Source organism: Prionailurus bengalensis, chromosome D4, assembly GCF_016509475.1.
Source record: "Prionailurus bengalensis isolate Pbe53 chromosome D4, Fcat_Pben_1.1_paternal_pri, whole genome shotgun sequence".
Taxonomy (NCBI): Eukaryota; Metazoa; Chordata; class Mammalia; order Carnivora; family Felidae; genus Prionailurus; species Prionailurus bengalensis.
This window is the reverse complement of record NC_057359.1, coordinates 88581028-88606871: the sequence shown is the minus strand read 5'-3', so window position 1 is coordinate 88606871 and position 25844 is coordinate 88581028. Positions and strand designations below refer to the sequence as shown.

At 57.2% G+C, this 25844-nt stretch overlaps 1 protein-coding gene across 1 annotated transcript in view; it reads right to left on the bottom strand.

The window, feature by feature from the left end:
• Nucleotides 1-25844, bottom strand: part of HMCN2 (hemicentin 2) — a 144976-nt gene that overhangs the window by 98881 nt on the left and 20251 nt on the right. Inside the window, exons 3-15 of the mRNA XM_043567001.1 lie at nt 25048-25206; nt 23639-23761; nt 15891-16062; nt 14911-15017; nt 13905-14025; nt 11551-11814; nt 8779-8923; nt 8185-8306; nt 6033-6305; nt 4631-4772; nt 4015-4142; nt 3211-3324; nt 939-1088 (exon numbers count right to left, since the gene is read on the bottom strand). Of these exons, the coding sequence (XP_043422936.1) occupies nt 939-1088; nt 3211-3324; nt 4015-4142; nt 4631-4772; nt 6033-6305; nt 8185-8306; nt 8779-8923; nt 11551-11814; nt 13905-14025; nt 14911-15017; nt 15891-16062; nt 23639-23761; nt 25048-25206 (2020 nt within the window). The remainder of the gene's footprint in view (nt 1-938; nt 1089-3210; nt 3325-4014; nt 4143-4630; nt 4773-6032; nt 6306-8184; nt 8307-8778; nt 8924-11550; nt 11815-13904; nt 14026-14910; nt 15018-15890; nt 16063-23638; nt 23762-25047; nt 25207-25844) is intronic.

Below are 25844 nucleotides of genomic sequence, written 5' to 3'. Positions count from 1 at the left end.
CTCACAGTTTCATGAGTCTGAGCTCCACATCGGGCTCTGCACCGACAGTGCGGAACCTGCTTGGGATTCTCTCTCTCTCCTTCTCTCTTTGCCCCTCCCCTGCTTGCAAGTTCTTTCAAAATAAATACACTCAAAAATAATTATAATAAACAAAACACTTAAAAATTTTTTTAAAGACTGCAGCTTCCTAGGGCGCCTGGGTGGCACAGTCGGTTAAGCGTCCGACTTCAGCCAGGTCACGATCTCGCGGTCCGTGAGTTCGAGCCCCGCGTCGGGCTCTGGGCTGATGGCTCAGAGCCTGGAGCCTGTTTCCGATTCTGTGTCTCCCTCTCTCTCTGCCCCTCGCCCGTTCATGCTCTGTCTCTCTCTGTCCCAAAAATAAATAAACGTTGAAAAAAAAATTAAAAAAAAAAAAGACGCAGCTTCCTGGTTGGATTCCCTCCCTCCCTTTCTCTCTCTCTCCCTCTCTCTCTCTCAGCTACCCCCCCCCCCCCTCAGCTACCTCACTCATGAGAATCCATGTCAGGAGAAGCCTTCTAGACAAGCCCACATGGAGAACAAACTGAGGCCTCCTGCCAACAGCCGCATGAGTGAATTCAGACTGGGTTCTCCCGCCCCGGTCAAGCCTTCAGATGAAGCAGCCCCAGCTGAAGCATTAACGGCAAGCCCACGAGAGACCCTGAGCCACGGCCACCAGCCAAGCCACTCCCAAATCCTGACCCTCCAGAACGGCAAGATAATAAATGCTTACTGTTTAAGCCATGAAGTTTGGGGGCAATTTGTTACACAATGAGAGGCACTGCGTCCTCGGTCCCACGTGCTCCGGATCCACGTGATCCTAATTCCACACTGGCGTTCTACACGGTAGAGTTCCCTCCTCCCTGCTCAGAGGCGCGGCAAAGGGGGAGGGGCAGGTGGGGGCCAGCTGCAATACTCACATCCAACCTCCAGCCGGATTTCTGCAGAGGCATCGCCCATCTCGTTGACAGCTCGGCAGGTGTAGACGCCAGCATCCCTCTCCCGAGTTGCCGGGATCCGCAGCGTCCCAGAGCTGGAGCCCTCGGGGCCCAGAATCATTTCAAGACCCCCTGGACCAAAGATGGGAGAGCATATCTAATGGGGACAGAGTCTCAGTTTTCTAAGACGAACAGAGTTCTGGCAGTGGATGTTGGTGACGGGCATACGACGACACGCGTGTAATTAAAACCACCGAACCGCACCCCTAGCAAGGGTTAAGATGTCAAGTTTGTTATTTGTACGTTACAACCATTAAAGGCAAATTTTTTAAGTTGAAAAAAGCCTCCAGCCCTGCAGGGGGGGCTTCCCTGAGCTCCTCTGTTGACCTCTGTAGAGGCCCAGCCTGTCCCCCTGCATTCAATGGGCGGAGCACCAACAAACTCCTTGCCTGGGTCTCCCCGCTGGGTCCCCATCCTCCACCCCAGGTCTAGACCGACTGAGGTCTGGATCAGCTCTGGGGGCACCCAGGGTCGCCCTGGGATGAGCACACCCCACCCACAGCTGCCTCTCTGTGGCCTTATCCCGGGTAGGCCTCCTGAAACCCAGCCCGAGGCCTCCCTCGTTTCTCCTGACTGTTGTCTGCACCCAGGCTCCTGACGGCTCCCCTGATTCTGCCCTACTTTCTAACTTCTATTTTCATTTTTTATTTTCACTGCGGTAAAATGCACATAAAACAAACAACTGCACCATCTCCAGCGTTCAGAGTGTCCGATTCAGTGGCGTTAAGTACGTTCACATTATTGTGTATCTGTCTCCAGAACTTTCTCGAACTTTCTCGTCGTCCCAAACAGAAACTCCGCCCTCAGTAAACAGTGACTCCCCATCCCCCCACCCCATTTTTCATTTCTTCAAATGAAAAAGAGTTTTACTTGTGGCAAAAAAAAAAAAAAAAACCACAACAAAATTGGGGGCGCCTGGGTGGCTCAGTCAGTTAAGCGTCCGACTCTTGATTTCGGATCAGGTCATGATCTCACGGTTCATGAGTTCGAGCCCCGCGTCGGGCTCTGTGCTGACAGTGCAGAGCCTGCTTGGGATGCTCTCTCTCTCCTTCTCTCTCTGCCCCTCCCCCACACTCCTGCTCTCTCTTTCTTAACAATAAACTTAAAAACATTTTTTAAGGAACAACAAAATTTACCACCTTCACCATTTCCAAGAGCGCTGTTCTGCGGTGTTAACTGTATTTACGTTGTCGTACAACTGGAATTCCATCAAGAGATGCCCTTCTAAAAAGGGCTGGCCGGGCTCTCGGCCAGAACACGAGATGCGAGCACTGAATGAGGAGTCCCGACACCCCTGGCACCCACCAGGGGTGGCCTTGGACAAGTTCAAGTTCGAAGCTACTTCTGCCTGCCAGGACTCTGAGCTAATACCTCAGGTGCGTCCAGGTAGAAGAGGGCAATATGACTGAGAGGCTGACCCTTGAGAAAGAGCTAGTGTTCTGCTCCCGGCAAGACTGAGGCAGCAGCCCCGGGCCGGCGGCCCCTGCTGAAGGCTCGAGAACACCCCTGTGGGCCACACTCTAGCCCAGCGTCCGGCACCAGGAAGACCCTCCGTGCCCATTAACTCAAAAGAGCCTCAGAAAACCCTGGTCCTACGGCTCCCCATTTCTCGGGTAACTGCATCACTGTCACCATCTAAGGACACTGAGCCCAGCCCGGGTGCCAGGCTGACCCTAAACACTGTACACTGAATCCTTGCACAACCAACCTGTCTGATTTCCCCCCATTTTCCAGATAAGGAAGCCGGCTCTGAGATGCCAAGTCACCTGCCCCTTTTTCACCCAGGGAGCCAGAATTCAAACCTGAGTCCACTCTCGTGTTTTGTTTTGTTTTGTTATGTTTTATTTTTGAGAGAGAGAGAGAGAGAGAGAGAGCAAGCCGGGGGAGGGACAGAGAGAAAGAGAGAGAGAGGGAGACCCAGAATCCGAAGCAGGCTCCGGGCTCCGAGCTGTCAGCACAGAGCCCGACGCGGGGCTCAAACCCATGAACCGCGAGATCATGACCTGAGCCGAAGCAGGACGCTGAATCGACCGAGCCACCCAGGCGCCCCAATGAATCTACTCTAAATCCTGTTGCTGACCCCTGAGCCGTGCGGATGCTGGGCTGGGTGGGGGGAGGGGGTGCCCCCCTGACTGTTCTGGAAAGCTGATCCTCCGGGGCCCCCGCAGGACAGTTCCACAGACCCCTCTCATACCTCGATACCAGACGACCCGGGGTGGGGGCACCCCAGACACCTCACACACCAGCACGGCCTCCTCCCCGACAGCAGCCAGCACCACGGCATTTACGGCAGACACTGAGGGCGGATCTGTGTGGGAGCAGATGGGGAACTTGGGACCAACCCACAGACCCCCTAGGGCGACAGGGCGGCTTTTCACAGTTTGTGGGGGGGGTGCAGCGAGGAGAGAGAAGGACCTGGCCTCCCTGCCTCCTCCCCATCCCCCACCATCCGTCACCCCAGAAAGGTTTCTGACCCAGGATCTCAAATCAAAGCCAGTCCCACCTGGAGCCACCCCACCCCTCAACACGCATCGTTTCTTATTGAACTTGCCATCAAAGTGGAAACCCTACAAGGTCCTGAAATGCCCTAGGTGGGCTGCCCAGCCCTCCCTAAAGTCCCCCTCAATTCACTCCACACCAGCCTTCCCGCAGCCCCTTGAGCACCCCAGACTCATGCCGACCTCAGGGCCTTTGCCTCACCGGGTCCCCGGGCTGGGAACACTGCTCCTATCCCCTTCTCTGCTGAGCATCACCTCCTCACCGAGGCCTTGGCCGGTCCCGTGTGTAACAGCCATTTCCCCCTCGCCCCACCTGCCTCTCACCCTGCGCTGTGAGCCCCCGCGGGTACCGTTAGCTGCCCGCATGCTTCTTTTGTGCCTCCCCACCAGAATATAAGTTCCACCTGGGCAGGGAGCATGCGTTCACTGCTGTATCCCCAGCTCAGCGAGTATCTATGGACGGGAAGGAGGGAGGGAGAGAGGGGGAGAGGCCCAGGTACCTGTATAATAGAGGGTGACCGTCTCCTCGTCTGTGCCAACCTCATTAGCGGCCCGGCAGCTGTAATTCCCAGCATCCTCTGGGGCCACTCCCTGAATGATCAGCGTTCCCTGGGCATCCACACGGATTCTGGAGTCACGCCATAAAATCACATGTTCAACGGGAGGGGGCTGATTAGGCGGGGTCACACAAAGACTACCTGAGTCATCCTCGATAACAAACGAATTGATCCCATCACTAGCGACCGCCATTTCCTACTGACTGCTTGCTCTGTGCCTGGCGGTGCGCCCAGCACTTTACATAGATTGTCCTTTTTCATTCGTGAGGCTCAGAGAGGTAAAGCGACTCGCCCAAGGTCACACAGCCTGAATGGCAGAGGCAGGATTCGAGCACAGGTCTGGTGGATTCTGGAACTACAGCTCTTGACCCCCGGGCTCATACTGAGGCATCGTTATGTTTTCAAAGCGATCTCGCTGCCGAGTCTCAAATGATCCCAGGAAGAAGGCAGGGCAAATGCTACCCTCTCTTCCCAACCCCATTTAGAGGGAAGAAGATGGGGGCCCAGAGAGGTCCCCTGGGACCTCTAGTCCCAGAGTCCCTCGTCCTGGGGCCCTTACCTGCTGTCCTCTTGCAGAGCATGACCCTCACGGCTCCAGGAGATGTGGGGGGTGGGGTACCCCAAAGCTGAGCAGCGAATTCTCACCTCCACACCCTGGGAGAAGTGCTGGGACCGGGTGTGGATGCTGACCTGGGGAGCCTCTGCAGTTCAAAGAGTGGACAGGTGGTCAAGAGTCTGTCTGGGCAGCCGTGCTGTCCCAGGTGCCTCCACTCCATCCCCGAAGTCACAGATGGGCCAGACGTAGGAAGCAAAGGCCCCCCGAGGGCCCGAATCCCAGGGGGTGGCTTTCCTGGGAGCTGGGGTTGACCAGATAGCCGCCCAGGCCTCACGGGGAGGATTTTCCAAAGCTCTCCCTGGGGTTCTGGTCTGGGCTGAGCATCCTGGAGAGGTTTAGGGTGATAGGCAGATGCCAGGGCTGGGGGCAACGCCCATCTCCAGTGACCTTGAGGGGACGCCAAAGCCTGCCCAAGTACTGGCCCCAGGCTTAGGTTCTGTTCACGGTACATCGGGCTTGTCAGACTCAAACAGACCTCACCAGGCCAACTCAGCCAGAATAGGCAAGCAGGCCCCTCCCACGGCAGTGGCAGTCTCAACACACCCCAGGCAACCAGTCAGGAGTGGCTGGGACAAGAGAGGGCAGTTTTTCCAACACGCTCACTTTTACACTTGGCCAAACAGCATCCCAGAGGGAAGGATCTGGCTAAACCCTGGGTGGACCCGAGGCTACATCCGGGTCCTAAAACTCCAGGACGGGTGCTCTTTCCGCTGCCCCCCTTCCCCCGCCCCATCTGGCCAGGGCCACCCAGCCCCCGCCACGCGCTTCTGATCTCTGGACTTCCAGAAGTTTCCCATAACCCACCCCTCCCCCACATATGGCAACGGAGCTGACCCACGGCACGGGAGGTAAACAGGACACGACGAAGCTGGCTTGGTCTACAGCAGCAGAGATTTAGGTTAGCTACCAGGATGAACTTTCCACGGCGAGAACCGCTACACATAGGCTAGGAGGCTACACAATCTTTTTTCTCTGAAAACCCGGAAGACCCTAACGGGGCTGGCGCTGCCTGCTGGGGGTGGTGTCTGGGCAGAGGCGTGGATCGACGGGCTCTGGGGATAAGCACGAGGTAGTGAGGGGCGCCTGGGGGGCTCAGTCGGTTGAGCGTCCGACTCCGTCTCAGGTCATGATCTCACCGTTGGTGGGTCGAGCCCCACACTGGGCTCTGTGCTGTCAGCCCGGAGCCTGCTTCGGAGCCTCTGTCTCCCTCCGCCCCTCTGCCCCGCCCCGCTCGCGCCCTCTCTCTCAAAAATAAATAAAAACTTTGTTTTAAATCATTTTTTAAAAAGCACCAGGTAGGGTGCTGAATCGGGAGGACACATCGCAGAGGCAGGAAGAGCCTCACCTCGCACCAGGAGCCACACGGACGCCCTTGTGACCCCGTTGGCGTTGCTGGCCATGCACTGGTACCGTCCGCCGTCGCTGGGGATGATGCCGCTGACCTCCAGGGACAGGTCGGCCAGCTGGGCGACTCTGCCCGTCGAGGCCGACAGGACCCGCCAGTCCCGGATCCAAGTCAGGTTGTAGGGCACCTCACTCAGGACCTGGCAGGACAGGATGGCTGTCTCCCCCGGGGACACGGTCACGTTGGGGGCAGGAACCAGCTGCGGTGGGGGGTCTGAACGGATAAAAACAGAGGAGACTCTGAGAGGCTGACGCAGACAAAGGACCATCTTGCCGGCCCCCGGGGGTGCCCTGACTCCAGAGCCCTGCACCGTATCCTTCAGGACGTGTGGGCCAGCAGAGGAGCCAAGTATCATGTGCTCGCCATCCTGGGGACGGCACCACCCCAGGGAGGGCCCGGCCCGCCCTCCGCTTCCCCCCCCCCCACCACCATCACACACCCGGCAAGGGCTGCGTGGGGCGTGCGTGCCTTCCACAGGACGGCCAAGTGCAACATGTAACAAGCTCTACACCCTGTGAGCCAATAATCCCACCCTGGGGAACAGAGCCTTGGAAATAACTCTCAAGAGGCAAAGAGTGATGGGTACAGAGCTATTCTCTGTACAAATAGCAGGGGCATCGTAACAGCCAAAATATACAACCGAGGCCACTGCCCCAGAGGCAGGAAGAGCTGAGAGAACCACTCTCTTGATAGGAAAAGGGAACAGGGGAGAAGTGACAAGATCAGAGACTTGTCTAACCGGGGATGTGGGCCCAAGCACCTGCAGGAAAAAAAGCCGGGTCTACACAAGCTACACGTGCCAGTGACCTGATGTCACAAAGAGCCTGTGAAGGCCACAGTCCTGAAAAATGATATTGTAGAAACCAGCCAGAAAAAATACCTGGGGGCCAATGAGAAAATCCGACTATGGCCAAATTAAACACCATTAAGGTATTATTGTTCATTTTATTAGGTGTGATCGTAGAACCTTTATTATATGGGAAAATCTACTTTATTTTTTTTTTTTTTAATTTTTTTTTTCAACGTTTATTTATTTTTGGGACAGAGAGAGACAGAGCATGAACGGGGGAGGGGCAGAGAGAGAGGGAGACACAGAATCGGAAACTGGCTCCAGGCTCTTAGCCATCAGCCCAGAGCCCGACGCGGGGCTCGAACTCCCGGACCGCGAGATCGTGACCTGAGCTGAAGTCGGACGCTTAACCGACGGCGCCACCCAGGCGCCCCAAGGGAAAATCTACTTTTAAAAAAAAGAGTGATAAATACTGAAATGTCAGCATGCCTACAATTTAGTTTAAAATGGTCTAGCCAAGGGGCGCCTGGGTGGCTCTGTCGGCTAAGCATCCGACTCTTGATTTTGGCTCGGGTCACGATCTCATGGTTCACGTGTCAGGTTCCGTGCTGAGCGTGCAGCCTGCTTAAGAGTGTCTCTGTCTCTGTCTCTGTCTCTCTCTCTCTCTCTCTCTCGCTGTCTCCACCCTCCCCCACTCACACTCTCTCTCTCTCTCTCTCAAAATAAATACACGTTAAAAAAAAAAAGAGTTCAGCCAAAGAACAAGAAAGCAAATATGGCCAAATGTTACGGAGGTCGTCTCTAGCATGAGACTGCAGGTTATCCAGATCGAAGCATAGCAAGCCTGTGGGATTAGAGGCTGCAGACTGGCTAATCTTTCCATGTTCCTTGGGCTTTTGAGGCAGTTTAGATCCCTAATTTAAAAACACAAAGCCAATGTCATTTTAGGATGGTCCGTGTCATCAGCAACCTTCCTGAGCCGGTTGGGGCCATCCTGGCAGGGACCTGAAGGCATTAAGGGAGGGGGACTTCCAGATGGGCAGTGGCCCCCGAAAGGGCCTGGGGGAGGAGGGCATGACCCTGGCTGCGTTTCTCAGCCTCCTTCCCATCTAAGATCCACAGGCTGTTTCTGGGTGACCGCCCAAATGGGGTGCCAGGTGGCAGTGTAGGCAGCAGGGCCTGGGTGACGGCAGCTGGCTGGCACGCTCCCCCACAGATGGAGACACCCTGGGGAGAAACCCTAGAGGGAAAAATCCGGAGGCGGTGGGGAGGGGAGATGGGGATGGGCCAGAAAGGACAGACCTGTGACAAGAATCTGGGCCTTTGCTCGTCCGGTCCCAGCCCGGCTGACCGCCGTGCACTCATATGTCCCTTCCTCGGTCTTAGAAGCCCGTGGGATCTCCCAGCTGCTGTTTCCCGACACCCTGTGAACACAGAGCAGCTGGAGACACACAATAACACTGACCCCCGCCAGGGCCCCACAGCCTTATCCCGCCCCGGAACCCTGCCCAGAGGGGACAAATCCTCTTGGAGACTTGGTAAGGAGGGGCAAGGCAGCCGAGGACGTGCCAAGCCTACAACATGCTGGGTGACTCTGAGCGAGTCCCTTTCCCTCTCTGAGCTCTGGGCTTTCATCCACGACGGGGAGGGTCTCGGAGGGTCCTTCCCACCCTGACCCCACGGGCCCGGGCCCTGCGTGGGAATGTTCCGGAAGCTCAGCAAGCCCACAGCTCCTCCACAGGGTGATGATCCAGCGGTGGTGGGACATCTGGGGACCACCCTGGCCGTGCTGGGAGATGCCCAGGACACTATGACTGGATTCAAGGTCCTTCTCCTGCCACCCACATCCCTTGGACCCCTGGGGCTGGGGACACAGGGCAGACAGCACCCACTCACTGAAAGTGCCTCTCCTCGCCCAGCCTGGCTCCATTCCGCCGCAGCTGTAGCCTGAAGGGGAGGGTGCTGTGTACAGAGCAGGAGACCAGCAGGGGCTGGTCCAGGTAACCATGGATCCTAGGGGGCATGCTGACCAGGGGGGCACCTGTAGGCAAGGTCCGGCGCTCAGGATTCCTCCCCACCCGCCCCACCACAGCCTGCCAACGCAGAGACCACAGGGATGAGCCAGGAGGCCAGGATTCAACCCACAGCCCCACCATTTGGGGGTCACCAAGAGCGGGGTCACCTTACCCCCGTAAGCTCAGTTCCCACCTCTGTCAAATGGGCTTAATCCTGACACCGACGTCACCACGCTCTCCGGGGAGCTGGTGAGAGGCGGTGCATGGAAAGCACTTGGCATGTCCACAAGGCACGGCAGGCCCCCTCAGGACGAGCCGGCATTGCTTCTACGGTTTCTAAGAAGACCAGCCAAGACGGACGGGTCTGTGCAACCACCTTCTCCGCGGTCCTGGACGTAGATGTTGCACCACCCCCTGAGAAACCTGATAAAATGCTCCCCGGACCGGGCTCTCCAAGCTTCCAGACCTCTCATCCGCCTGGAGGGTCGGTTTTACCCGAGGATGTTGGAAGAAAGCCTTTTTTTATTTAAAAAATAAGCGAGGCTGAAGCATGGCTGTGAATGCAAAGTTCACACGCATTTTTGAGATAAGAGACTTCAATGAAATCCCACAGTTTGTGATGAGCCCCGTGGGGCCCCTGAGAGACACTCCCCCCCCCCCTGCCCCCACCGCCTGACCCTGGTCCTGGGATGACACATTCTCTTTCCTTGGCCATTAGAATCACTCCAGTGGGAAAGTCTGAGAACGCCCCCCGCGGGGTCAGTCACAGCTGTCAGTGCCTCACTGGGTGATGGCGGGCGTGTGCTCAACTCTTGTCCTGCCCTCCCCCGCATCCCCACCAGAGATGCTCCTTGGGTGAGACAATGCACCAGACGTCCTCCGAGCCCAGAGCTGGGGGTGGGAGGGCAGCAGGTGACATCATGCTACAGGCTCCCTGCCACATCCCAGGGGAGAGGGATGTCAGACCATCTAGCCACGTCCTCAGCTGTGTGCAAAGCAGCCACCGCTCACCCCCACACACTGGAATCCTCGGCAAGGCCAGCCCAGGCTCTGTCTTCCATGAGCTGAATGGGCCCAGGGACCATGGCCCAGTCCTCACTACCTGCTCCAAACCCAGAGCCTCCTGCTCTAATCCCAACTCCCAGCCTCCCAATCCATCAAGTGGGGAAGGAAGCAAAACACCAAACCACCTCCCTTCTCCCTGCCCTGCCAACACACACATACTCTCTCTCTCTCTCTCTCTATCTCTCTCTCTCTAATCTAGTGCTGAGATGAAGACCAAAATCCAGAGAGAAATCCAAACTCTTCGACTCATCTGCAAGAACAGGACAGAGACAAACAGGCTATTATTGCCCCTGCTGAAACTCCCTCCTGAAAATTCCTCCTTGGAGTTATAAAAGCCAAGGGAGGAGGGGCCCAGGGACCACAGCAGGGGAGTGGAGGTCAGGAGGCTGAGAGACGGGGTCCCCAACCTCTGTACCCTGCCCTAACCTACCCTACTCGGATCCTCAAAGTCCCCCACCTCACCCTAGTGCCCTCTCTGCATCCCTATTTGTAGTAGACAGAGGAGTCTGTCCCTTGTTAAGAGATCCCCAGCAAAGAAGATGTTGGATATCAGTGGCATCCACCTCTGTGAGCTCCCCACCCAGGCCACTGCCACGGGAAAGCGGGGAGTGGGCAGGAGGAGGGAACAAAGCCCAGGAAGGAAGCTGATGGCCAGTGAACTCAGATACCCCATGCTAGGACCAGAGGCAGAGCTAGAAAGCCAAAGACTCAGCCCTGCCCTCTGGGAGCTTCTGAGCCGCATGCGAGACCTCAGGGACACAAGGAAACAAGCAAAAAGACATACATGTAGGAACCAACACAACATGACCAAAGATAGGACCACAAAATGACCCGTGCCTACAAAGACATAACAGTAGCAGCAGCTACCACATTGGAGGGCCCAAGTCCACAATGCCCACATCATGGGCACAGCCTCAGAGCACCCAAGAGCTGTCTTGTTATGTGTATTAACTTATGGAACCCTCAGGGCAACCCTGTGAGACGGGGAGCCTCAGCTTCTCCATCTATAAGATGGGGACACATCTCAGAAGCACTCAATGAGCTAATGTATGGCAGGTGCTTGGTTCAGGATTATCTCATGAGAAGTGCTCAAAATGGTGACTAGCTTAGTATTCCCATGATTAGGATTATGGAAGAGCAGACCCATACTCGCTGCCCTGCCCACTGCTGTGTCTACAACGCCTAGTACCAGGACTGACACAGAATGCATGTTGGATGGACATCTGGATGGATGCACGCATGCAGGAGTGGATGGGTGGATGGATATTTGGAAGGATGGATGCATGGATGAGTGGGTGGATGGATGGATAGGCAGATGAATGGATGGATGTTTGGGTCAATGAAGGGTGGGTGGAGAGACGAATGCGTGAGTGGATGCATGGGTAGATGGGCAGATGGATGGCTTTGTACTAAATCCTCGACTGATTGCTACATCTGAACCATCCCAGTATTTAGCATAACGCATCGCAGAGTTTCCTGCTCATAGAAGTTTAATTTCCTAATATCACGCAATCAGGGAAGGCTTCCGGGAAGAAGTGAGTCTCCAAGTGAGCCGGGGCGCTGGGGGTGACGAGCGCTACTCACTCACCTGGGACCACCCCACTGTAGGAAACTCCAGAGACACGGAGAAGGGGATTCCCCTCGTGGTCTTTGCCCTTCACCTTGAGGTAGAAGCGCTCCTGGGGGGCGTGGAAGGGCGGTCCGCCCCAGAGCTGATGGGCGGAGCCATTGGAGAGGGGCTGCATGGGCAAAGTCAGGAGGGGCTGCCCTGAGCTGCGTGAGAGCTCCACGGAGTCCAGGTGGCCGGGTGCCTGCAGGCCCGTGGAGTTGATGACCAGGGAGATGGGCACCCCTGCAGAGGGAAGGGTGAGGAAGAAGATGCCGGCTCCATGATCCTCCCCCAGCAGGGGCCCTCAGACCATAGTCAGGGACCCAGCTTGCTTGGCCCTCCTCGCGGCCCCTCACCTCTTTGCTGTGCCAACTAATGCTGGGGGGTGGCTCAGCAGAGGGGGCCTGCTACTGTCCGTGGTCCTGAAACACCACTGTCCACCCACACCACAGTTTCCCACGGCTGCATCACCTCCACTCTGCAGACTCGGGCTCTCCTGGAGTAGAACTGGGAGGGGGGATTTCTCTCCACCCCCCCCACCCCACCCCCCCCGTTAACTCTGGCGTGGGCTGTCATCGGGCAGGCTCTGGGACCAGCCAAGGTGAGACACACGCTAGTTTGGGAACGCTGACTCCTGCCTATCCTCTCTCTCCCCCCACGGTCCACTTTGCTTTGATTTTCTTTTCTGTCTTATCAGCCCCGGGCTTTTCACCCTGTTCCAGAAAAGACAGAGCTGGAGCTGGGCTTCTGAATTCCCTCAGTTGATTTGGGAACTTCGCTCCGGTCTTTCCCTTTTTCAGGCAGTGATTACTGTGTTTTGTCTCAGAGATCACAAACCAGGGAACAGAGGGTGTGGTTGGATAAAAATCTGAACGCCTTAACATTTTTGAAGAAGCGTGGAGAACAATCTGGAAAGGGCACATCAAAACCTGGAAGTCCGGATTCCTTGGAAAAATAACATGTGTCGGCGCTGGGCTCCATTCACATGTGGCAACAATCGGCCAACGGCAGGTAGCTGCTGTCCGCTGTACTTGGGCAGTTGCTGTCCAGCTATAGCCACGGCCTCCAGACTCCCGGATGCCCCAGCACTGAAGCCAAGTGCCAACCACTTCTCATTTGCAATTGCCCTGCTGTTTCTCTCTCCCTTTTTTTTTTTAAAAAACTGTCTTGGAAACCACATCTTTATCAAAAGCAGAAACCCAAGAAGGTCCCAAAAAGGTCCCAAGAAGGTCCCCTTCACTCTCTTCCACTGGGGACTGGTCCTGGCGACCCTTCAGTTTTCAACCCCCACTCGCGCGCTGCATTTAGGAGTTCTTTGCTCTCCTGGCTCTAGAACGGGAACCAAGCTTCCCTGCCTCCCCCCTTCCTGACGCTGGGAAAAACAAACGTGAAATGAGCAAGCAGCCCCCTTTCGCTTTGGAGATGGTCCTCGCACAGAACCAATAAGGGCTGACAACGATGACAAAAGTTAGAGCAAACACACGCTCAAAAGCTCTAAGGATCTTGTATGCACCGTGTTGGTCATTAGTCAGTGGTCCGAGTTGACCTGACCTGGTCTAGATCCCTCCCCTTCTCTCTTCTGAGCTGGTCCCAGCAAAGTCCTCTGATGGCCCCACGGTGAGGGACCATACTTCCCAAACTATACACTGGGACCCCTGATCTGGCCACCAGATGGTACTTTCTGGCATAGAGCTCTGACAACCCGAGCCAAGAGCCCCTGCCTGCTCTGGAGCCCTCCGCCTCCAGATGGAACCACAATGGGACACACAGGCAACCCCAGATCCCAGGGGGTGGCTTCTCATCAGAAAACCGACCCTGTGCCTCCAACTCCAACATCCCCCTGGGCTCTCAACCCCCATCAGCCTCCGGAACATCGGAATGTCCATCAGGACATGCATTCCTCTGGAGTAAGATACCGTTCTCCTCTTCAAGTAAGCTAACAACTGACTAGCACCTGTTAATTTGTCGGACTAGCCTGCTGTTCCGTGGAAAACCGAAGAAGCTCTAGATGGACAAGTTTGGACAAAGAAAAAAGAGAAAGTGTGGACTGAGTAGTAAGGGGGACAGCCAAAGGTCCTGGGGGTCTTTGCGGGCAGGGAGTGTGTTCTAAAGGTAAATGGTCACGGCGTCACCTGGGTGGGGACCAGTGGAGAGGGTGCTGGCCCTGGGCTCGGTTCACTGTGGTCTGAGAGAATGGCTCAAGCCAGCCTCTTCCGGGTACACTGCAGTCACACACTCATAGCCTGCCCCCCAAGGCTCCCCGATTCCCAAAGGCAAGCCCCGCCTCTTCAGAAGGCAGATCTGCATCGTCCCCAGGGTCCGGAGCACCATACCTTGTAGGGGCCACTCAATGGTGTGGTTGAGGTCCAGAGAGGGCTGGGTGGAGAAGCCGGCTCGGAAGTCGATGTTGCTGACGCCTGTGATCCTCACCGAATGGCGACCGCTGCTATAGACCTAGCACAGGCCCCGGCCCATGTCACCAGGGCATCTGCCTCCGGTGCCCCAGCACCGGGACAGACACGTGGGCAACTTACCTACTCCCTGGGGGCCCAGCACGACGCTCCCCAAATGAAGCAAAAGAAGCCTCAGCTACGGTAGTGTCCTGAGTGGGACCCCTGAGGCTGTTCTGCCCTTCTGGCCTCCCCCCCACCCAACACCTGCAGCTCTGTCTGTCCCCCTATAGGTCTAAGCCCTGCCTTGCCTTCCCCACTGGCATTGGAGCTCTTGGCTCAAAGCCGCTCAGAGTTTGAAGGGCAGGAGTCAATGCTGCCCCCTCCCCTGCAGCACCCACACCCAGCCCAGGGCCTGGAGCCTAGCAGGTGCTTCACAAACGTCTGTCCAATCAGCAGGAGCTCACAGCCCTCCAAGGCAGCAGCCTCCCCCATCCCAGGACACTCTGCCGGGAGCCCAGCCTACCCCAAGTCCCTGGCCTCCAGCACCTTGCAGATTAGAGTGGGCCCTGCTCCCCCTGCCAGCCCTTGTCCCTCTGAGCCATCCTTCCCCCCAAGGTCACCCTTGCTTCTGTTGTTCATTCTTCATAGGATAGGTTTCTGAACCTCAAGCCGGCTCAGCCACCCACCTCTGGACCCTCAAATCACTTCTCCAACTTTCTGAAAAGTTCCCTAACTAACCCCAAACCGCTCTACTTCCTCTCACTGGTGCAAAGCAGAATACTCCTCCTCTGTTCTGGACCCTTTGCTTCTACTGATACGCCCACCTCGCCACCCATGTTCCAGCCCCCAGCCTCCCAGGGCCCCAGGGCTCTCGGGACAGGCAGGAGGGAGACAGTGTCTCAGCTCGGTGAAACTGGTCCCCTCCCTGGGCACCAGGGCCCCGTACCTTGATGGACCACAGCCCAGGATGCTCAGGCTTAAACGCCACGACCTTGGCAGAGTCAGGGATGCTGAGGAGCACGTTGAGGCCCTCGTCCTTCTGCAGGATCCTCCCTGTGGAACGCCCAAGGGTTTCTGTCCCCACATCTTTCCTGACTGTGACAGAGGCCCCATTCTGCCAGGAACCCATGGTCTTTCCAGCCACCAGCCTCAGCCTTCCCAGAGAAAGTGACAAAGGCTTTAGGCGGTGCTCGGGCCTTTGCCTCATTCTATACTCCAGCCTCATCCACCCCCGGTGTGGGCCATACACCTGGCCTCCAGACCTGGGGACCCGGGACATCCTCGGAGCTCCATGAGGCCAGGTAGCTGGGTCCAAATCACACCGACCCTGGGTGATCTGGACAAATCACTCCACCTCCCAGAGCCCCAGCTTCCCATCTCGGTGGCATGCCACCAATTCTTGCCCCGACTGGTCTGCTAGCCCACCGTAGGGACCCGCTGAGAGAATACGGGTAAGACTCCGCATGAACCTTGCATCCCAGGGACTGTCATTACTCTTGGAGAGAGAGAGAGACTGAGAGAAAGGGAACCCAAGCACGTGAGAGAGGGCGCACTCAGGAGAGGGGCAGATGGAGAGACAGAGAGAATGTGAAGCTGAATGCGGAGCCCCATGTGGGGCTCGATCGCACAGCCGTGAGATGGTGACCTGAGTGAAATCCAGAGTCTGATGCTTAAGCGACTGAGCCACCCAGGCGCCCCCAGGACTGTCGTTTTAATTCTCCTCCCTTGGCTGCTAACAGCCTCCCTGCTTCCTCACTCACCATGGGCACCCCCTCTGCCCTCCACTTGGCACCCCCCCCCTCCTTATTCCCAGAGCCTTGTGTCCAAACCCACTGCCACCCCGGGTCTCTCTCTTTGTCCCACCCCGGACTCCCAGCTCAGTCTTGGGGCCAAAGCAGAGGCCGGCCAGTCCTAGGGTGCACATACCCAGCGGGTCGCGGACTTCGATCTTGGGACCCGGACCGCTCAGGGAGATGGTGACCTCCTTCAGGCTGGGGTCAAAGGGAATCCTCCACGTGTGCTCGCCCTCCTCCTTGTGGTCCGTGGACAGCAGGTGCACCTTGGAGGCCTGGATCGCTGACTCTACCCACTTCAGCACCTGGGAGGCAGGTTATGGGAAGCTGATGCCAGCGGAGGTGCCTGTGGTCCCGCTTGTGTCTGACCCACTGGAGGCAGGTCTCTGACAGGTCGCCAGCAGAATCCAATCCCCCACCCTGGGTTTTAGGCAGCGTATAGGCTTTCCAGGTCACCCAGTACCCCCACACTCCCACCGCTCTACAAGAGGGCCAGTTCACACGTCATTACCCTCCTGGCCTGAACTGAGGCAGCTCAGAGGGAATGGCCAATTTCTATGGCACCCACCACTTCCTCCAGGAAGCCTTCCTGATGCCTCCTACCCACAGATGAACGCTGGAGATCAGGAATCTCCCCCAGAGCAATGTAATTCACTGTCACCCCCCAAGGGGCCTCAGGCCACATTCCTGCCAGGGTAGCACACTCTCTAAGCAGGACCGAGAGGGTCTGCTGCCAAGATGGGGTCTCCTCCTGATTCATTTCACAACATTGAGAAATCCTAAGTCCCTGGTTTCTAGAAGTGCTTATTCATTCTAAAATCTTAAGTGTTTTGGACAGGTCCCATTGAAAAGCAGGCAACAGGCGAGGACTCCCCCACCCAAGTACACATTTAAAGTATGATTTTGGTGGGCGGGGGGGGTTCTCAAAGACCTCCCGCCACCCCCGTGCATGCACAGACCCCATGTCAGCAACCCCGGATCCAGTCTAAGTTATCTCACAGAGCACAAAATTGTTGAGTTTCTCCAAATCGTGACCACGATCTTCAAGCCCCCGTGTCCTGTCCTAGGATTTAGGCAGCTGTCCAACCCGGCTCAAGGTCAGCGTGCCCCTGACTCTCCCCACGCTTATAGGGTTGAACCCCCGGGCCTCCCTAGGCAGCTCCCCCCACACACGCTGTTCTCTGACAGAAATGACCTGCCCCTTCTTTATCAACCCACTCCTGGCTACATTCATCCTGTCTCCCCTCTTGGCCTGGGAGCCCCAGGAGGGCAGAGACCCTCCGCCGTGCCCCGAGCTCAACGTCTGGCACAGACAGGGTACTCAGGAAGCATGTGCTCACTGTGTGTGGTCTGACAGGGCACACACCTCCTGACCAGGGCCACCAGATTTCACCTGGCAGTCACCTGACTCAGCTCCATCCCGGTCCCTGTCTTTGTAGCAGTCACATCCCACAGTTTCCAGTAAGAAAACCAGGCAAGAGGACTCAGAGGGGGCCTCCCCCCCCCCCCTCGCCAGCCCCGGGCCAAGTGACTTTAAGGTTTTCACGGGATGCTTCTTGAACTAAACAAAATGAAACAGGAACCTCACCGTCCAACAAATTAGCACCATAAGCTCAGAGAGAAAAGAGCTCCCATTGGCTAAATCTGGGGCAACTTGAACCCCTAAAAGAATAATGACTTTAATCAAGTGAAACACACTGAACTCTAGAATCTGTGTGCCCCGGGGCGCCCGGGGGGCTCATTCGGTTCAGCGTCTGCCTCTTGATTTTCGGCTCAGTTCACGATCTCACAGTTCGTGAGATCGAGCCCCGTGTTGGGCTCTGCACGGACATCGTGGAGTCGGCTTGGGATTCGCTCTCTCGTCCTCTCTCTCCGCCCCTCCCCAACTTGGGCACGCTCGTGCTCTCTCTTTCTCTCTCTCTCAAAATAAATAAACTTTAAAGAATCCGTGTGCCCGTAATACTCAAAGAAAAGCGAAATTCAAAACAATAAAACCTCATTTGCCACCAGTGAAAGCAACCTGCTAATTAAAGACAAAGAACTAAGTGCGATCCCTGCCTTTTCCATAGGCGCTGTGCCTCAAAAAACCAAGCCATCCCTTTGGAGAAGCCAAAGCTCTTTTTTTTCAGGGAAGAACGGCCACTAATGAATGTGAAAGAGATGATGCAAGCATCCTCCACGGACACCACAACCGTTAGATGGAAGGCGGGTGGGGAACTGGACGTCCATGCGGAGCCCCAGCATTTACCCCACAGACCACTTGAGTCATAAGGGGAAAAATGCGGCCCTGCAACGCACCGAGAGCTGGCTGTCACCACCTTCACCAGGAATCAAACTATCATCAGGAAGAGCGGGACAATCAGACATTATTTACCTCCCGGGGCAATGCAACAGAAAATACACACAGCACCAACCATGAAATATTCCTGCCAGAAATGCTGGCTCCCATCAATCAGCCCCTGAGAGCTAACTGGCAGGTTAGGGGAAATACGGCGGGTGAGGGAACAAATTAATGACACCATAAGGAAACAATCAGATGAATCCGTAACACGGGATACTGTACAGCCGATGCCTCTCCAGCAAGTTAGTGGCATTAAAAAAAGGGTAGACTGTTCCAGATGGAAGCGGACGTAACAGACACAACAAGTGAATGAAATGCACAGCCCCTGATTAAATCCCGATTTGACAAAACGTGTTACCGAAGACATTTTGAGGACAATTGGGGAAACTGAATATGAACTTGGCATCGGACGATACCAGCAGAATACTATTCATTTTATTAGAGGATATCGTGGGCTGTGTCCAAGATCATATATATATATATATTTTTTTAAAAAACCCACACATGATTATTTACGGGTAAGGTGTCACGGTTCAACAAAAGGCATAGAAAGAGACAGATAAAGCAGGCGGGGTAAACATGTTAGGTGCTGAATCTAATTGGGACATAGGTTCTTTTTTGTTTGTTTCAAGTTTTGATTTAAATTCTGGTACGTTAGGGGCGCCTGGGTGGCTCAGTCGGTTGAGCGTCCGACTTCGGCTCAGGTCACGATCTCGCGGTCCGCGAGTTCGAGCCCCGCGTCGGGCTCTGGGCTGATGGCTCAGAGCCTGGAGCCTGCTTCCGATTCTGTGTCTCCCTCTCTCTCTGCCCCTCCCCCGTTCATGCTCTGTCTCTCTCTGTCTCAAAAATAAATAAACGTTAAAAAAAATTTTTTTTTAAATAAATAAATAAATTCTGGTTCGTTAACACATCGTGCAACACTGGTTGCAGGAACAGAATTTAGTGATTCATCACTCACGTACAACACCCAGTGCTCCTCCCCATAAGCGTCCTCCCCAGTCCCCATCCCCCATTTAGCCCCTCCCCCACCCGCCTCCCTCCACCAACCCTCAGTTTGTTCTCCACAGTTAAGAGTCTGTCTTCTGGTTTGCCTCCCTCCCTCTTTGTTTTTCTTCCTTCTCCTATCTTCTTCTGACTTTTCTTTAACATCTTCCATGATCATATTTTTTTTGTAAAGAAAAAGTCCTTGAAAAAAACAAGTACGCCATGACTTGAATCTATACCCCTAGGCAACCACAGGGGTACCCTGGCGCTCGCCAATTCTGATCAATCTAATCAAACCTCATCAATCGCCAGTCAAATCTAATCTGGAAGTAGCTTCCTGGGATACTGTCTGGCAAAAGTCGAAACCGCATTCAGCTTCAGTGAGAAGACGTTCTGTGATTGATGGGTCATGTCTGCTGGGATACGGGGTCCGAAAGCGGGTCTCGTGTGCTACATGTCGGCCAACCTTGCTCCGCATCAGAGTCCTACTGTGCGATCGCCGGCGAGAGAGAAAAGGGAAAGAAGAGAATTGGAAGAAAGTGCCCGAGATTTAAAAAGTGAATACATTTTGTCCAGACTGAGCTGGAACATCTACACGTTGCAGCTGGATTTCAGTTACTACAGGATACGAATCCCAGGTTCCGAAAACTCACTTCTCTGTATACTTAGAGGTCCCTCTTTCTTCTGTTTCGCCCAGCTTTCTTTCTTTTTTTCTTCAATTTGATTTGTTTTGAGAGAGACAGAGAGAGCTTGAGCAGGGGAGGGGCAGAGAGAGAGAGAGAGAGAGAGAGAGAGAGAGAGAGAGAGAATCCCAAGCAGGCTCCACACAGTCAGTGCTCAGAGCCTGAGGCAGGGGTTGAACCCACGAAAACGTGAGATCATGACCTGAGCCGAGATGCGGATGCTTAACCGACTGAGCCACCCAGGCGCCCGCTCGTCTAGCTTTCTAAGTAATGTTTCCCTTGGAAAGGTTCTGCGCACACACGGGGGCTGGCGGGAGGAAGCGGCAGTCGAGGCTCCCATCTGGAGAGGCGGACAGAAGCCAGCGAGGTGAGGCAGCTGCTGCCACAGCTCCGGGACCACTGTCGTCTTCCCCCGGGGCCGGGCCTTGTCAGGGGTCGGGAGGAAATCACAACCGAGCAAAGCTGCCTGGAGGCGGTGGCTGCACCAGCTGACAATTACCCAGAGAAATCACACGCACTGTTGCGTTGCAACTGTCACTACGAGCTTGTTCTAGGAGGACGGAGGGACGGTGCCCAGGAGTCCAGGCTACCGACCGGCAGCGAAGGCTCAGACTGAGCTCAGTGCCAGGGACCCCACCAGGCGGCGGCGTGCCCACGGGGTCTGCCCTAAGCCCGTCACCACCAGGGCGCTGCCCTCAGCCACCCGGATCCCCTGTGCGTCCAGGCCTGTGGACAGGCTTCCTGGACCCTACAATCCCCCCAGGGCTCCAAGCGGAATCTGGGGAGCCCTCGGAGCAGAGTGCCTTCATCAAGCCAGCTCAATGTTTATCTGGCGAAGACAATGGCTTCCAGATGTTAGTGGGACCGGGGGCCCGCGAGCCCGTGCTGCAATGGGGCTCATCTCTCTGTCACCGATAGGGAAGGATGGAAAGAATCTGGAGCTGCTACCCTGGCCAGATGGCTGCCGCTGGGCCTTTCACGGCAGATAAATCATCCCCTGGGGCCCCTCCCCCAGACGCCTGACAGCCAGGCCAGCCGAGGAGGCCGAGCGGGGAGGCCAGGGGCCTACGGGGCCCGAGAGCCGCAGAGCAGAGAGCTGGGACCGGACCGTGGAGCCTGGGTCAGGAAGCCCGGCAGGCAGTGATGGAGAGAGGGCACCAGCCCCTGCCAGCTGGGCGCCACCGCTGGGCGCTCGGGTCCTGAGAACCTTTTCCGAGGGAGCCCTTACTGTCCACGGGGGTGTGCCGGAACCTGGCACGGGTTCACACCAAAGCAGGGGGCTGGAGCCACAGCCGTCACGAACTCTCACCAAGGGCTTCCGGGTGCCTGTCCGGACAGCGCCCCCGTCTCACCGGGCAGGGGCTCTCAAAAACCCAGCCGTGCACAGGGGGAAACGGAGGCCCAGAGAGGTTAAGGACTGAGTTCGGGTCACACGGCAGCCAGGTGGCAGGGCTGGGGTCCGAAGCCGGCATGCGGCCCTAAACCTCCACCGGGCTGCCCTCTCCGGGAAGAGTCCGGGATGAAGTCATCTCTGGGGCCGGTGCTAACAGGGGCAGGGTCTGGGCCCCCAGAATGGACTTCCCAGGGCCAGAGAAAGCTTCAGAATGAGGGGCTTTGCCCAGCAATTCCGGCCCACTCTGCCAGGGCAAGGGGGGGCTTGGACCTAGCTCAGCCGAGACCAGAAATGCACACCCCCAAGGGGCCATGATGCCTGCCTCCCCCGTCCACTGAAGGCTGGCAAAAGCTCCGAACTGACCCCGCCAGGGGGAGAGGATCTTCCCCTTGCTTTAACGACCCTGGAATCCCAGAGGGCCAACCCCACAACCGGAAGAAAGTAAAGGCTCAGAAGCACCGAGACCGGACCTGGACGGATTCGGTCTCTGCGCCCGGCACCGGAAGCTGTGCGCGGTGAGCGTAGCAGGTGCACGGTCAGCGAAGGGAAGAGAGATTACAGAACGTGTCGCTCCTGCCACATGGGACGTACCTTGGGAAGGCGAAGGGGCTAACGACACAGGCAATAATTTAGGGACTCCCACAACTTCTGAGGAGTCATTCTCTCAGCTGGAGCCCCCCCTGGCTTGGGCAAAGACACCGTTCCCTCTCCCGGGTGCCCCGGCCGCTTTCTCAGGCTTGCCGAATGTCTGGGCACATCTGGAATGACGCAGCTCTGTGGCCAGGAAGGAGGAGGATCCAGGCCGCTACCCAGAGGCAGCCAATGCTGGGCCACCGGAGGTCCCACCAAGTGAGACACCTACCGCCGAGTCAGGCTCCCACAACAGAAGGCTGGGCACTATGGCCAGGAGCCAGCGGAGTCGCCCCAACTTCCCCGCCTCGAGAGAGAGCACAGGAGAGCCCAGCCCCACACACCCGGGCAGGGCCGTCCTCCTCTACCCTGCCCGGCACCGCACTGTCTGATTAGCCGCTGACAAGCACCCAGCTCCCACCCAAATAGGTCTCCCCCCACACAAGGACCCAGCCATCCCTCCACTCTTCAGTGCCTCCCACCCTCACTTGGGCGGCTCAGCGCCAGAGGAGGTGCACATGCCAAAGAATAAAGTCCAATGTGTCGCGGAGAGCCATAAACGCCATCTGTCAACAGGGAGTTAAGGCACGCTAATCTAAACACGGCCCCGGAGAGCATAAATACAGAACACACACAAAAAAAAACCCTCCCCTGGAGGCTACAGCAGGGCTGGCTGGGGCCAGGGCCTGCCTCACACACACAATCTCTCTTGCCTTCCTCCTCCCAGGGCCTCGGGCGCAAGGGACCCCGCATCTGTCCACCCACCGGCTATTTACTGAGCACCTGCTCCACGCTGGGGGCTGCATAAGGTGCCAGGGATACGGCAGCAGACGGGACCCGGGATACAGGACCCGTAAGGGCCGGTCTGTCAGGGAGCTCACAGCCTAGTGGCGTTAAGTAACAAGAAGGGAAATCAAGGGAGGTCTCCCAAGGGGGACAGCATGTCAGCTAAGACCGGGAAAATGAGGAGCCAGGGGAGGAGAAGTGGGAAAAACGAGCCGCATGAGCAAAGGCCCTGGGGTAGAAAGACGCGGGGCACTGAAGAAACAGCAGAGGCCAGTGGGGTGGCAGCGGTGAGCAAAAGGGGAGAACACGGGCCACGGGGTTGGATAAGGGCCCGGACCTTCTCCAGGGGGCAAACGGAGAGGCTCATTGGTCAGATGAGGGAGATGGATACGGACATTCTTATTCTTTCCAGGGACGCAGTTGTGAACATTTATGAGCATGTCACTGGAAGGATCCCTCTGGCTCCTGAAAGGGAGCAGGCAGACGCGCAGGGAGAGGGAAGGAAGGGCAAGTTCTGAGCGGCCAATGGGGCCTGGAGGAGAGGAAGGGCAGGCCCCCAGTTCGAGAACACGGCGAGGGTACAGACGCCAGGTCACTGACAACCCTGCATCTCAGGACACAGGACCAAGCAAGCGCCTGCCTGCTCATTCCCCAGCAGGACTCTCTGCCCCAGCAACACAGCCTGAATCGGACGCCCCCTGCCCCCCACCCACTCCTCCACCCACCCCTGGGTTCCCCGACTCTGCGGAGAAGCTCACCCCGTACCCCCGCCCCCCCCCAACTGTTGGCAAATTTTGCTAGGTCCATCTGGCCAGCCCCGACCACCTGTGGGACCCAGGGTGCTTCTTCGAGCTCCAGCCTCTTTACCTGCGACATCGGGAAGTCTGCGGCACCTGCCTTTGGGGGGGGTGGTTGGGGGGGGGGGGCTGGCGAGAGGACCTCATACAGCCCGGAGCACAGCACTCACTGCGCTGGCCACAGGGGGAGCACTGCTCACGGGTGGCACAGCTACCTGACCACCAAGCCCAGCCGCCCAGGGGCGAGGACGGTCAGGGAAGGCTCACCTCGGTCACCTGCTGCTTGTCCAGGTGGAACACCTGCCCGGAGCTGGTGGCGGCGATGTCCTCGTAAGCCAGGTAGCCGGGATGGGTGCGGTCACCACAGTCCCCCGTCAGCACGAAGACCACCTGGAAGAGGGACACACAGGTGGCTTCCCTGGCCACCTTCTTCAGGGGTGAGTGGAGTGGCAGGGCCAGAACCAGGGAGGAGGGGCCTGGGCCGAGCCCCTTCCTCTCCGGGCTCAGCGGATGCGTCTGTAGAATGGGAATGATGAGAGCGCCCACCCCAGGGGATCGGGGTCGACGCAGGTCAAGGGTGTGGTACAGGGCCAGGCATACTAGGTGCCTCAATACATGGGAGCCATTATTTTAATGTTTTTTTTTTTTTTGAGAGAGAGAAAGAGAGAGAGGGAGTGTGTGAACAAGAGGGAGAGGGAGACGCAGAATCCGACGCAGGCTCCAGGCTCCGAGCTGTCAGCACAGAGCCCGACGCGGGGCTCGAACCCACGAACCACAAGTTCACGACCTGAGCCGCGGTCAGATGCTTAACCGACTGAGCCACTGGGAGCCATTATTAAATCTACAACAAGGAAGCGGATGGAAATCGGCTGGCCCCGAGCAGTAGCCCCTGGAGGCCACACACTTAGAAAAACCGTGGGTTCTAAGGTTGACTGTTTGACTTCGGCTCAGGTCACGATCTCACGGTTCATGAGTTCAAGCCCCGCGTCGGGCTCTGTGCTGACAGCTCAGAGCCCGGAGCCTGCTTCGGAGTCTGTGTCTCCCTCTCTCTCTGCCCCTCCCCTGCTTACGCTCTCTCTCTCGCTCAAAAATACATTAACATTAAAAAATTTTTAAAGAAAAAAAAAAGAAGAAGAAGAACCTTGGAGAATGGAGTTTGTTCTAGACGGGAGACCAGAGAAGCTGTCCCAGCTCTCGAGAGCTTCACCCGAGGAGGTCACACAGTCAGATGGCCCTTCTCCCGTCCCGTGCACACCCCTCCCCCAGCCCTGGCTGTGAACACAAGAAGCAAAAGCCCCAGCAGAGAGTCCAGACCTCGAGGCACTGGGAAGAGGGCGCCTCGCTCTGCAGAGACGGGAGCAGAGGCGACGCCAGGAGGAAGACGGATCGCACAGACTCTGACAGGGCGCGAGGGGAGTGGGGGGTGGCGTGGTCTTTATCAAGAATGAGCCTCGCCAGGCGGCGGGAGCCCTGGCGGGCGGGGGGCCCAGAGCATGAGAACACACTTGGACTTCACCAGACCGGCTCGGCCTCCAGGGCCGGCGGAGACCCTGGACGAGAAGCTGCCGCCCTCCGCTCGGCAGGTGGGGGCCCGGGCTGCCTGCGCCGGGGACCCCAGCTTCCTCAGGACCCCCCTGGGGCCCCCACGCTCGAGCTCCCCGGGCCGGTCCACTCACCTGTGACTGTTTCAGCTGCAGGAGGCGCAGGACATCTTCCTTCTTGTGGTAGTCCTTGGCGCGGGCGTCCGTGAAGACGTAGATAAAGGAGCCGGGGTTGGCCACCTCCACGGCAGCCTTGATGGCTCCCACACTCATCTCTGGGCAGTCACCGCCTCCCTGCAGGGCAGGGGTGTGTCAGGGGCCGCCACCCAGCTCCTCCAGGTGGGGCCCACCCAGGTAGACCTCTGACACCGACGGGGGGCAGGGGGGGGCTGGAGGGGGGCAATCCCCTCTGTCCGGCTTCTGTCCCCGCCCGTACCATCTGCTCGCTCGCTCACCCACGCAAGAGCGGGGTCCCTCCCGTGGGGGCCTGCTCTAAGCGCTAACAAGCACGACACGGTTCTTTAATTACCACTGCGGTGAGTGATGCAAGATGGAGAGGAGGGAGGGGACCTCCGGGACGTCTAACAGATGCCCCAAAGAAGCCACGTGTTGGTCAAGGCTTGGACGACGGAGGGTACAGGGGGCGGCCGGGAGAGAGAGAGGTGGGCGTTGGGCAGAGGACGCCATTCTCAGCCAGCCCTCCCCCCGAATCCTCTCTGCCCCGGAATCAGTCCCAAACCAACCAACACACGCTCCCGCCCTCCCGGCCCACGGACGGGAGCTCCGCGAGAAGGGAGCGCGTCCCGCCTCGACAGCTTTGCACACCCAGCAACGGGGTCACTTTTCGGTAACGCATCTCTCCCGGGCCCGTTCATCCGGCCCACAAGCGCTTCCTGTCCCCTCCAGGCACGGGGCCCCGTTCTGAGTCCTAG